Below are 14,451 nucleotides of genomic sequence, written 5' to 3'. Positions count from 1 at the left end.
AGAGAGCAGAGCTCAGCACCTGCCCCTCTGCTCCCATCATGAGGGAGCTACAGGCTGCCATGAGGCCTCCCCTCAGCCTGCTCTGCTCTGGGCTGAACAAACCAAGAGACCTCAGCCACTCCTCATACATCTTTCCCTCTAGATCCTTCAGCATCTTTGTAGCCCTCCTTTGGACATTCTTTATTAGTTTTATATCCTTATATTTTGATACTCAAAACTGCACACAGCACTCAAAATGAGGCCACACCAGTGCAGAGCAGAGTGGAACAATCCCTACCCTTGACCAGCTAGAAATGCTGTCCCTGATGCACCCCAGGGTAGGACTGGCCCTCCTGGCTGCCAAGGCACACTGCGGACTCATATTCAGCTTGCCATTGACCAAAGCCCCCAGATCCCTTTCCATGGGATCTTTCATGGCTGCTCTCCAGCCTGTCATCCCCAAGTCTGAACATATAGCCAGGGTTTCCCCTTCCCAGGTGCAGCCTCAGACAGATGTATTCAATTGAGCATCTGAGAATTTTCTGTATTTGCAAATGCTATAGTCAGATAAGCCTTCTTTACCTTTGCTCTTGTTAAACTTCATACCATTGGTGATTGCCCAGCTCTCTAATTTGTCAAGATCTCTCTGTAAGGCCTCTCTATCCTCAATGGAGTCAACAGCCCCTCCCAATTTAGTGTCACCCACAAACTTACATATTATACCTTCGAGACTTAATTTACTTAAATTTATTTCTATTCCTATATTTTTATCTGGTTCCTAGAAGAATAATTTAGTAAAGAGTAAAATTCAGGATTATATGAAGAATGCTGCATCTCTGGGATCTGTTTCACTTCTTAGCAAAGTTGAAAGTTATATGTTATGAAGAATTAGACAAATCTAGGAAAACAAAACATTTTCTGTTTAAGGCAGAAACAAATTCCTCAACAAGTCCATGATTTGACAGCAAATTCCTGAATTAATAATAGAATACTACTTAAGCTAAATATTTTCCTTCATGAACAATAACTTTTATAGTATTTCTAACTTGAAACACTATCAGAAAGAGCGGGAAATCAGGCAGTTTCAAAGAAGTCAATGGAAGTTGTGCTTAATGTTAGCTACCTCTAAGGTAGGTTTATTTAAGATCAAAGTTGTCTCAAGTGATTCCATAAATGCAGTAAAAAATAATAACAGTCCTTTGGCTCACTGTATTACCGTGATTTGTATGATGAAGAAAATACTGTTTTTCAACCTGTAAAATTGTTATAAAAGTTTTTTTTGTTTTTTTTTTAAGATTAAAACTTTCATATGGTAATTATAAATGGCTTTAAAATGTAAAAATCATAAAAATAAATTAATAATTCACTCTTAAGTGCAGTAAGTCAGAGTGCTGTGCATTGGGCAAAAAGAAGAAATCAAGGTACTTCATTCTTATTTTTTCATGCCTGATTTCATGACATCAATTACATTCTTTCTAATAAGATTTGCATGTAATGTCCCCATTTTCTGAAACAAATAAACAACAAACAAACAAAAACACCTGCAATCATATGCAATGACCACACAGGCCATCAGCATGGCTGTAAATTCAGACCTTCCTCACAGCTGCCTGCCACAACTACTATGTGAGGTATTATTAGGAGAGAAGAAACTTGCCACAGATTTTCACAACTCATTTTGTTAGCAGAGAAATGGCAAATCCAAATGATCTTGGGCACATTTCCTTTGCAGGAGTTTCTGCTTACCGGTAATTTGTTATTTTGCCTCTTTTCCTGTCTGCTGGACTTGTTTGCCCGTCTCTTGAAGCTGTCCCTGAATGACTGAAATTTCCATCTTCTCCCCCACCCCTCTGTGGTGGATCTCTGATTCATTCTCTTCCTCAGGCAAATATAAGCTATGTGCTACCAGAATGCACTGGTTGTCTACGGCACTTTATGAAGCAAGACAACCAAACGAAGAAAGTGCTTTCAACACATTAGCCTACTAATAATGTATACCCTGAGGTGTGTTATGGCTCTTCGAGTGCATTGCAATTTCTTTTAATTCCCCCCTTTTTTAATTGGCTGTGGAAGAAAGGCAAAGCTTTTGATGTAACCACCATTTAAAACATATTCTAAAGGTAAGAGGAAAGGGATGTAAAAACAAGTTAAGCTTGCTTTAAAATACAAATAATAATATTCATGTTTTTCTTCGTATTTGTGGTTTTGGGTTAATTTTGGACTGCAAAGAGGATGGATACAAAAAGGAAGGTCGTTATTGCCTAGCCTTCCTTCCCAGTTCCCAGTTGCTGTTTTATCAACAGCAGTTTGTGATTCAATAGCCACTTTCAACACACTCTTACTTAAAATAAACCAATTGTGGAATATTGAACAGTTTCCTGCACAACAACAACTAGGTCAAAGTAGCTGGAAGTCTCCAACTGTTACTAAAAGGGCAGCCTGGCATTTTGGCAGGAAAGGGCGACTTATTAATGAGTACTTTCTTTTTCTATGTGCTGCCTCTTTACAAAAACCCAAGTGGCTTACCTACATTCCCAGTCAGACTGGTCCTACTGCTTTTATTCCTGTATTTCTTTCTTTGCCACTTTAAAGCAATAATGAAACTTTTATTTATTTATTTATTTTCTCTACAGGTTCCTTGCTATTCTTCATCAGGGTGGGATGTCAAGGCATCTCTCCAAAGTGTCTTGCAACCAGAGCATGGGCTTTTCTATAGCATGTCAATTTAAGCCTTCAACAATAATAGAATGAAGGAAAATATGTAGTCTCACAACTTAATATAAATTTTAAATAGATTAATCAACACATCTTATAGTCTCATGTTTTGCTTATGTCTAAATACCAAGGCTACCTTGTTTCATTTAACTCCATACAAAACTGGTTGAACCAGAGAAAGTGCATGGATTCTTTGTTGTGTGACACCATTATATAAATAAAACTGCAAAAATATTCTCTTAAACCAGTATTGTGTGTCTTTCTTTTAAGGCTTGCATTTAACAGGTACACTGTAGCTCTTCTGTTTGAGGAACATTTAAAAGATGGGCTTTTGATTTTATTGTCTCTAAGGACATTATTTCTCTTACATGATATTTTAGAGATGTATAGATGGTAAGTTATATCAGCATAGATGAGAAAACATTTATTATATATTATTGACTGCTGCAAGATGTGATACCACATACAGTTAAACTGAAAAGCTATTAATAAAAATAGTTTGAGCATTTGGGAGAGGTTTGGTACAGAAAGTCCAATTTTATTTCATTTGAAAAAGCTATCATGATTAATTAAAGTTTACAATGTATTTTTCAAATCAAGATTGCGTGTCTTAATGATGAGTATTGTCAGCACAATCAGAATGTCACCATATACAAATGCTCCAGCCACGAAGGCAGATGTTTCTTGTTACAAGTCTCCAAGATAAGCTGACTATTCTGGAAAACGCTAAATCTTTTAGAAGGTATAGGAGCACATTTAACTACTATTCTTTTCTTTCACCGTTTTCCTGACCTACCACATGTCAGACATTGTCCTTCAAATTCAAGTACATTATAAAAATGCAGATGAGACACACTGGAGTAACAGCAAGAAAGTTTGGAAAGACCTATCCTTTCTTTGCAGATAAATCGGTAAATTCAAGAGGATATAACATATCAGCAAGGTAAAGGCAACAGTTACTAAAATAATACAGACAGAAAATTGCACAAAATGTAAGTGAATATGAGACAAGGTGCTATGTAACACTTGATAAAAGCGATATATAAAAAAATGTGTTTTATGATGTCAGACTGGTAACGTCCCACTTTAAAAGGGAAGGAAAAACAGAAAAAACTTCATTTATGTAAATTTGATGCTGCATTGCTACATTTATTCACTTATATCAATGTGGCTCAAGGAAACTACATCTGAAAAAAACACATCTATGACATCATTATGTTACATTTCATAGTTTTAAATCAGTATTGGAATAAAGATTAAATATTAGTATTGGAATAGACTTCTGTGATTCACTTTCCAAGGTCTAGAATGGAAAGCAAAATGAAGAAATGATGAACCAGAACTCTGTAAACGCTTGAGTACTTAATATTGCTTGGAAAACAGTTGAAAATACATTTTAGCAGATAACATCCAATTTATTTGAGTAGTTTGTTACCTATGTTCCATTTTGGGAAAAAAGATCGTATAGAAAAACAAACAAACAAACAAACAAACAAACTACTAAGAATCATTTGAAGATTTCCTATACTCCTCTATTTTTTTGTCTTCATTTTAAAAGGTTTTCAGTTTCTAGACAATAGTCAGTATTTGCCTTTTCCACTACTACAGAATACACTACTATATGAGGTTTGATACTATTACTGTTCTTTCTGGATTTGCTCCAAATGTGCACAGCTTAGTGATCAACAAAAAGTTTATTTTTATTGTAATACTTCACAGGGCATCTAAGATCTGAAAATCCCTGCAAACTCCAAAATGACTAACATCAGAGCCTTCTGATGGCTTGCCATGATATTTCAAATAAAAAAATGAAATGTAAAATCTGTTCACTTATCATATAAGTGGCATTGATTTATTCACACAACATAGCATTCCACTGTATGTTCTTACTGGTAGTACATTCACCAAGAAAAAAAAAAAAAAAAAAAGAGTGAACATCTTTTAAAAACTTACTAAGCACTGAATGTAGTCCTGTGATATTTTATTCCTCCCACAAGCAAAACAGTTCATACTAATCTGAATCTTTTTTTCCTCTTGTTTTGTACTGTTTTTCTCTCCCTCTACCTAATGACTTACACAATTCCTATACCTGAATTTCAACATGATAGAGACATATAATAAGGTATTATTATTCTCTTTTCTCCAGTGAAAGTAAGGACAAACATCTTAGTAGCAGTTCCTTTCATTAGTCATTATGTTTTAAGCATATGATTAAATCAATGATTTCAATTGAACTTCTGAAACTGTTCAAAATACAAGCTTAAGTTCAGGAAAATATGCTGTGCTCAAAATGGCATTAAGTTTGTAGACCTATTAATTCTACTGCTTTCACCCTATCATCATGTTTCTATCTGCAACATGAAAAAATGCCATTATGGAATGATGTCAAGTTACTGGGTAATAAATATTGCAAGATCTTATGGACATTCCCAAGATAAATTTAAAATTATCTTTTTGTCACCTCCTGCTTGGCAACCTTAACTCAGCTGCCTGTCATTCCTGGCTGATGAAGTTCCCGTTGTTTCTTCTCTGTCAGGTGCTAATAGCTTCAAGGTAAGAAGTGGAAATGTGCTACCTTTGTAGCGCTGGGCAACCAAATAATTTTTTGGGGCACCCAAATAATTTTGAATTGGAGTACATTCGGAAACTACTTTAGGTAAAATCTTAACCCTGATAAAGCCATTACAAATACCACCTCTAAGTCCCTTCAAAAACTGTACCACATAAATTAGGGATGTACTAGCAAGCGGTAAATCTTTATAGACCATGTGATTTTGGAGTCTTATACTTTTCCATAGCATAGCTGCTTTAAAACTTATGTGACCCATTGGATACTGCCATCAACATTTAACAAAATAAATGTTATTCCTACTTGGAGCATAGATTTAAAAATAAAATAAAATAAAAAGGTGGAAGCAGTATATTGTTCACTTTCTAATCCTCTTTGGTCTGTCATCTAGACTGGCAATAAAAAGGGCAAAAACCCTTTTCTACTTTATCAAATCACAGAAGAATTAGAGTTTCCAAGTGCAGTTCAATTTAACCTATTCAGGTTAAATTGAAGCACATGAGCTTCAGTTTCAGGACTGATTAGAGAAAACTATGGACTTAATATAGCCCCTGTGTTTATTGAAGCACATGCTTAATTGATTAATTTTTTAACACAGATTAGGCTTAATTGACTCAAGTGGGAGAGGAACCCACCTTCAGTAATCTATGACCTTTATGGATTAATCAGATCATTGATTGTAGTGCAATATTAAGTCACTTTCAACAGTGTATTTCTATAATATCCTGTTTGTTGCATAACCATATACAAGTCAATTCTTGTTCTGAAATTTTAAAGGGATCTATTTCATCTCATATGTAATTGTTCCATGGCTTCTGGGGATCTACAGAGATTAAAATTGGCAGTATCACTTTCAGGATTCCACAAACCCTGGAGAATTCAGTTCTCATTTACCAAGAATACAAAGAAAAAGACTGCATAGCAAAAAACTTTTGACAACTTAAAAAGAAATGAAGTCAACTAGATCAGTCAGCATCTTGATATATTTAATCTGTACTTGAATAGCCAAAATACCATTTTCTGTATCTGTGCATTAAACCTATAACTATCTTGTGGCATACTAATACAAGTTTCAAGTCACACTGTACAATGATTGACAGTCTAACCACTGTAGGCAAAATGTGTTTGCCTGCAGACACCATCTTCCAACCACCCTTACTTATACTCAATTAGCAATACTCTCTTTCAAAGGTGATAACGTTAAGACGTTTTGTCTTTGCTTCCACTTGTGATCTTTTGTTATTGTCTTGCTCTCCAGCTACACTGCTGATTCTGCAACTGAACCACACCAACTTTTTGTCAAGCATGAACGTATTGTGTCATGACAGAAGAGATTCTGATTTTATCATTATAAAAAAATAACTAAAACATGGACTCAAATAGAAGACTGTGGAGCCAGGGATTTACATTTTACAACCATACAGGAATACAGGGAAGGAAAGTTGGCTTTTTGCCACAAGCATCTGTGGGGTTTGAACCATCAGATACTTTGTTTTCAGACAGTTTGTGTGTAAAAATTAAAACAATTCAGAATTACTGTTTGAAACTAGCATGTTTTCTGTCAAAATATCTAGGCATTTCTTTGCTAGATTTATTCAGAGAAGCTCTCTCTTGCCCCACAAAGAGACCAGTGACAGGATATACTCTTCTCCTTATGTATCTAAGTCTGAACTTACCACCTTAGGGCCCCTTACCAGTCAAAGGAAAGAAAGACGGAGGGAATTCCCTCGTCCTGAGGGAATTAATCTCATCAGAAAACAGACATCAAAAGTAAATTGGGGGATCATTCTTCAGACATTCTGCTTCAAGACATTTAACCTTAGGCAAGATAAATCCCACCCAAATCTACAGAGAACAAACCTGACATTGGCAAAGGAAATGTTTTCAGAAACAATTTAGTTATTATAGTCTTTCTCGTTCTCATCCTCTCCCTTCTGTTTCGTAAGTTGTGAGAAAGAGCATATGAGTTTACATTTTGTTGAACCATATGGTATTTAAACAAAAATTTATTTTACATAACTCTTAGATAAAAATAAGAAGGTAACTGAAACTAAAATTCGAGGGAGTGAACATATTGCAATTTGTCCAAAAGTTTTCATAAAGTCCTACAATCTCTTTGTTCCTTTGGTATTGGATGCCAAGGAAAGGGAGAATGATTGTGATCAAATGCCTCCCACAGAGGAAAAATAATAGCATCAACCGTATGCTGTTGATATTTTATGTCAATAAACAACTTGAAAAAAAAAAAAAGAAAAAAGAAATATAGGGACCTCTATTCACATTTACTCACAGTTCTGAATAACAGGTTTGTTTTTTTTTTTCTCTGTCTATTGTTCTTAGATTCACTTTTCACATACACTGTCAAGTAAGTCTTATTGGCAACTGACATTTTAAAAGAAAAGTATATCATGCAAAAGAGAGTCTCGTTGGTTTCCATAAATTCATATGGGCTATGAACTTTTACGAGAGTTCTAAAATCGATTCATTGACAACTGTGATAAGGCCTAATGAATTACAGTTACTTTACAGGATGTCTTTGGGAAAATAAATATGAATGTTTGCATAATAACTGTGTATTTAGCAATTTCCAATTATAAAACATCAGCTACACTGCTTCTGTTTTTATGGAAACTAGTGTAGAATTATATACTGTACTGATTTTTGAATCACTGAAAATATTTAATGTAACAATGGAGTATTACCAAATTCAAGTTACTTCAAGCAACCATGATTACAGTCTCAGAGTATTATCAGATAAAATTTAGGGTCAACTATCTGTTATAAGTAAACAAATACACTACTTTAGATAGTAAGAATAATTAGGAATCATTAGTAGTCTGAACTAAAGATGGCAAGAAAAAAAATAACCAACACTATCATTTGTCAGGATGCCTAGCAGACAAGAAGTTCTATACAGCAACAGTATTGTAAGGAGGAATAAATAGCCATAAAGTTGGCTTGCATTGCATGGAAGCTTGCAGATGGTGGATGAATTCATGTCTGTCACATTTTTATAATACAATGACTTTTACATATTGCTGCCAGATGGAACATAGTTTTGCATCTTGAATATAAAACTGCAAGAAATACAACTTCCTTCAATGCATTCCCTGTGTCTGAAACAAAAGTAAATTTAGAGTTAGGTTTAGGAGGCTAAAGCAGATTTAAGGAAATCTGAAAGAATATAAATTAAAACTTCAAGATCTTCCTTGTTATAACTCAATTCAAAGTAATTGAGTTAGCCATGTGTACCATATTTTTCAAGAAAGTACAGGAAAGGTATCGTATAGAGCTCTAAGTTAAAAATGACATGCCATCTATCAAATGCAAAATACATCCTAGGTAGGTCTGAAAGAGCTTTCAACAGAGGTTAGTAGTAGTTCAGTAAAAAAAATGCATAACATTTATCCTTGCTTCAGTAAAAGTTTCACTATCCCACAAGATTAGACCTTAAAAGTACAGTGCATGAAGCATAAATGCATTTAATCTTTTCTGGTAGTGAGCATCTGTATTGGCCTTGCGTTAAGTGAACAGAGCTAATATCTATTCAGATCTGAGCATAACAATATTTGTATAGATTTGTTTTTTAAAACTATCAAGAAAATGCAGAATTCCCTTTTGCTTTTATATGTGCTTGCCCATCACACCTGTCTTTCTCCTCTGTATGGTCTTTGTTTCTCATGCTAGCTGGTATTGCTCAGAAGTATGTAACTCTGATAGTGATGAAGTGAACTAGATGACTGTAGGGGAGAATATTTTCCCATTCAACGATTTCTCACAAAGTCTGATTTGATGATAAACTTGACTTGACTTCTCTCGGACAGCCTTAAGCATTGTTTATATGCAGACAATTCTGTGTTTGAACCCATTAGGCTTTTATGACAGTTATAATCAGATATGATTGGGAAACCTTCTGGCTTACTTGGATCCATACTTACATTGTGCTTTGTGAGGTTGGAAATGTTACTTGCTATTGCTTGTAGCCAGTCAATACAGTCTTCAGCAGAGAGACACTGAATTATTCCGCTGCAAACCCCATCCACAGCAATTACTTGGAACGCATTTTGCCTATAGACATGTCATAACAGATCAGGTCAGAAGAAAATTTCATCTGTTCTAGCATACCGTCTTAATACTTGCAGAAATGCATTTATTTCAACTACAATGAAGGTCAGCCACTGAACACTGATAAATTGCTGGTCTTCTTGTTTTATAAATACCTGACATATTAAAATAATTATGCTAAAAGGTCAACTATATTAAGTTTCCATAAAGCTATAAAAAAATCCCTTAGACTAGTTCAATGGAATCTTGACCAACACTGTGTGACTTCAGAAGCTAAACAAGTAAAACAGCTGATGCATATCAAAGCATTAATGTTTTAATACTGCAGGTCATAGAGAAGGAAAATGTGCATTGGACTGTAGCCAACCATTCATAAATTCGGTGGAATATAGTACCATTTTCTCAAAAACTTTTGTTTAATTTTTCTATTGTATTTTTAAAATGCAGTAAAGTTAATCTGAATATACCATTATTAGCTGCTCTTGGTGATCAGATTTTGACTGTGATTGATCATCTTTTTACCTACTGGTGTAAAAGCTGGAGAATTCAAAACTGACCAGGTAATGATTTTTCCAATTACATTTCTGAATGTAGGATAATTAGTAAAATGCACTGAAATGCCAAGACACATCCATTGACAAAAAAAGTGTCCACCTGGGTGTCTCTACGCCAGCAACATTCTGGGCATTTACACAATGTTCTGTGATGTATTATAGACTGACTTTCCATAGCTGAGTGCTGAACAATTAACAGAACAAGAGAAAACTTTCAAATGCTAAAGCTGTAGCAGACCTAACTTCTTCTGTAAATAGCCTTTTTGGCTAAGAGCCTTTGGAAGGCTTACAGGTCTCCAGCTTCAGAACCCCAAAAGCTCAATATTAATTAGTTTCCAAAAGCAGGAGATTACTAAGCATGCAGAGAATACCAAGTTCTACTACTGGCATTCTCCCAACCCAATTCATTAATCATCAATTCATGGTTTAAAGTTAAGCACATCATCCAGATTTTCTAAGGTGGCTGGGGCAAAATGAGTGTTATCTTCAGTGTAAAACTGAGTGCCACTGATTTCCATTCTGCAAAAGTATTTTTTTTAAGTTACAAAAATATTGTCTACTTGTATGGAATGTAGAACTAGTATCTGTCTCGCTCTGACTGGAGAATAAGGTTTAAATATCTTAACATGATCATGCAGAGACAATGGTTTCTCTAAATCTACTAGTTAACTTATCAGTTCAGTTGCCTTTTTACAGAAGTGGAGATCTGTCTTTAAATCCCTAGAGGAACAATCTAATAGAACATTGTTTTAAAGACTACTCATTTTCACAATAATTCTGACAAAGTTCTTGAAGAAGTCCTATTTAAAGCATTATATCTGTAGTTAATGTAGTTAAATGCTAAAATAATATTTATTTACTATACCTTTATTTTAAATGTCTATAAATACAAATTGAAAATTCTTCCAGAATAAAATGCTAAATAAGTTATTACATAAAGAACACAGCATTATGCTCAAGACAATTTGCTGATTATCTTTTTCAGGAAAAATAGTGTCAATTTTGGGACTCTTGTTCTTTCTACTTAGCCTATGGTAGATCTAAGGACGATTCCAAGGAATCTAATAACATGTGACATTAACCTGTACAAGAAAAGAAAATCCAGTATGTTCTATATTCAGTCGTGATGCACAAATTTCCCTTACACAATAAACACTGATGCATTCAGAGTATAGTAGACTGTTCCTAATGTTCTTAAGTATTTGATCTGTGCATACTTAAAACTATTTGTCCAGAACACTCTTGACTAAGTGAAGTCTATATGATGCAAGTGGACACTATGAAATGCATACCTAAGTATTAAATTATTTCTGAATGTGTTTCAGCAGTAGGTAGTCCTAGTCTTAGATATTATAACCTCAGATTATTGTATTACTATTATTGTAATAGCGCCTTGAATTAGTCTACCAGACACATACCACCACACAAACATTAAATATATATATAATAAATGTTATGTATTAAATATAAAATATTATTTACCACTTTTAAATACAGGAAAAAAAGAGTTAAGAACAGAGTAATTCTTATTCAAGTACACATCTTAAGTTCTGCACCTTCAGAAATTCAAGAATTTAAAGTTAGTAAGATTTGAGATTAACTGGAATATCCTCTGGAATTTCTTATGAATACTCTCTGGAATTTATGAGTGTGAAGCATCCTATTAGAAAAGTTAGCATATGATTATGAGGAATAATATGTATGCAGGAATGATAATTTATGTGTCAGTATTTTCAAATTCTGAAATATTAAAATTTATCATGCTTTATATAGGAAGAACAACCTTATAAATACTAACTACAGAAAATGTAATGGATTAATGTCCACTTTATATTGTTTTCCTTATTATTATTTTCAATATCCGTTCCTTAATATTGGTCTTTAGAGTCCTTACCTTTTCAGTCCCTTCAATATTTTTTTTTCTTTCTCTGATAACAAATTTTGGGAAGGAGTCATATATTAAAATGCTTACAATAATTTAGAACATTCTTGTAAGCTGTCTTTCTACCAATGTATATGTTGATTCTGTGCTTTTTTGAGGCAAAAATAAAATTATTATTATTATTATTAATAATAATAATAATAATAATAAACTTTCCTTCTCATTGTCAAATTACTTTTTTCTTTCCTGTTAAGTACTTGTATTTCCTCATGTTAGACGGCATGGTAGGATACAAGGAGAAAATTATCAGAGTAGTTATTCAAGGTGTGAGTATAAATTCAGGTATACTTGTAAATTTATTTTTTCTGGAAAGTCAAACCTCAAAAATATCATTACTGCCTATCATAATCTTTTCTGTAATGTGCGGTGCACTTTAAGCCTGTGTTTTATTGATGCAGAAGATTGAATTTGAAATTGCTATATCTACAAATAGTTGAATATTTCCTAATTTTCCATGTGAGTAGTTCTATTCAGTTCAGTATCTTATCTGAAGTATACTGCAGAACAGATCTCAAATTTGACTTTTACGATTCTGGGCCCTTTATGCTTCATGCTCTTAATTATTTCTATTTCAACCACTGCAAAACACTGAGCTAAAGTTTTACAGAGAGTTTAGAACAAAAACTCCTGTATCTGTGGCATCCATATCCTGCTCTCTTTCAGTTCAACCAATGAGCCACTGTAGCTTTTGGTTCACACATTGACTCTCTGGGCAATAGATGAAGGATCATGTAGCCAAGTAAACATAATTTTGTTATTATTAGTCAGAAGCCCTAAGCTGTTTTTAGCTTATTGGTCACCTAGTGGTGAAGTGACTATTGACTCACCTGTTTTAAATTCAACTCTGTGCATAGGAAGAAAGACTGACAAACCTAGGTGGTGTACTCTGAAGAAACAATACACCTTAGAATTAATTTAGGCCATGGGAAGCTTTTGTGCAACTTTCAAATGTTTCCTATGAACTCATGAGAAGGAAGAAGGCCATGACAATAAAATAATAAAATTAACCCCAAAGAAACACAAAAGTAAGGCTGAAGAACAGTCTTCTTTCCCTGCTTTTCATGGGGGATAATAAACCCACCCCTGAAGGCAGGTGGCAGTACTTCACTGTAGGACCTATGGAAACAATGTCAAGGTGAGCATAACAGAGAAAAGAGGCTGGGAAGCTTCTTTCACAAAACACTCCACCCAGAAATATCAGTTATGCTTTTCTGTATTAATTAGGTAATCTTACATGAATTCAAACACCTAAGCTTTCAGACTTGATGGCTACACAGGAAAGTCAGCTTTTATTTCAGTTTGTACGTCCTCACAGTCTCACACTTGATACATCCTGTGTGCTTAATTTTAGAGTTAAAGTTTCTGATTGGTTAGAAGCAATGGAGTAATATACTCTGTAACTGTACACAGCTTTCCTCCTGTTCATGACCTACAAGCTGGTACACACAGAATATTTTAATATTAGAATTTCATTTATATATATGTATGAACGATTAATTAATCCATAAAATACGTAGTTACTGAAAACTTAAAAAAATTATCTTATGTATATAAGATATGCCTTGTTGCATTTAGTAGCTACTTTCCTTTCTGTCTGACTATAACACTTGAAAAACAATAATCATTCCAGATTATTCTTGTCTTCCTTTCTGATTTATTCTGATTTACTAGGATAATACTGAATTAAAGAATGACAAGTTGTAGGTCTATATGATGCAATAAATTTAAGCCTGACTATGAGCTTTGGACAGCTTTCCCAGTGATTGGAAGACAAAGTATCAATGAAATTCAATGTTAATACATGCAAAGTAACACATATAGGAAAAAAATAGCCTAATCTGTATATATAAGCAATGAAGAACCCTACTATAGCTATTAATCCCGAGGAAAGAAATGCAAGACTTACTGTAAACCATTCTCTGAATACCATTGGCTTAGTGCTCAGTGACAATCAAAAAGCAACAAACTACCACAAAGTATCAGAAAAAAAAGAAAAAAAGAAGAAAAAAAAAAGAAAAACATTATTGTGCCTTAATGTAAATCATGAGGGTCCCTGGTTGCAGTCTTCATCGTCTTTCCTCAGAGAAATTATGAAATTAGGAGAATAAATAGGGAGGGTAGCAAGAATGATCAGAGCTATGGAAAGGTTTCCATCACAGGAGAAAACAGTCAGGATCCTTCAAATAGGAAAACAGCAGTGTTGCATGTCAGAAGGGTCTGCACCGATCGTCAGTCCCATCTTGGGGGCTCAGCTGCCTACACTTAAGGCTACCTCTACCATGGTGAGGTCATGGTATGCAAGATCAGGCTGCTGTGAAAGGGCTGTTAGCAGGGAGCCTGTCCCCTGCTTCTCTGGGCAGCTCTCGCCTTGGTCCTCACTTGAATTTACTATCAGCTATGCCTGTGCCCAGATATGTATGCCACTGATTCAAACCCAACCTGCAGGCTGACTCCCTAGCCTTACCTGAGCTCCAACTCACCCCAGTGGACGTGGATGATGACCATCCCTAGGCCTGCTCTGCTCCTTTGCCAGGGCTGGTGGGATGGGGACTCTGCATGGATTGTCTGGGCCAGCCTCATTGCCACCCTGTGCTCATGGCTTGCCCTGCTGATGGGACAGACAGTCC

At 34.8% G+C, this 14,451-nt stretch overlaps 1 protein-coding gene across 3 annotated transcripts in view; it reads right to left on the bottom strand.

Moving 5' to 3' along the window:
* The window catches only part of SNTG1 (syntrophin gamma 1), a 351,378-nt gene that overhangs the window by 91,800 nt on the left and 245,127 nt on the right, over positions 1–14,451 (bottom strand). For all 3 annotated transcript variants that reach the window (XM_035316860.1, XM_035316859.1, XM_035316858.1), the window contains one exon: positions 9,202–9,331. In XM_035316860.1, the coding sequence (XP_035172751.1) occupies positions 9,202–9,331 (130 nt within the window). The remainder of the gene's footprint in view (positions 1–9,201; positions 9,332–14,451) is intronic.

This window comes from Oxyura jamaicensis, chromosome 2 (assembly GCF_011077185.1).
Source record: "Oxyura jamaicensis isolate SHBP4307 breed ruddy duck chromosome 2, BPBGC_Ojam_1.0, whole genome shotgun sequence".
Taxonomy (NCBI): Eukaryota; Metazoa; Chordata; class Aves; order Anseriformes; family Anatidae; genus Oxyura; species Oxyura jamaicensis.
This window is presented reverse-complemented; position numbering and strand designations above follow the sequence as displayed.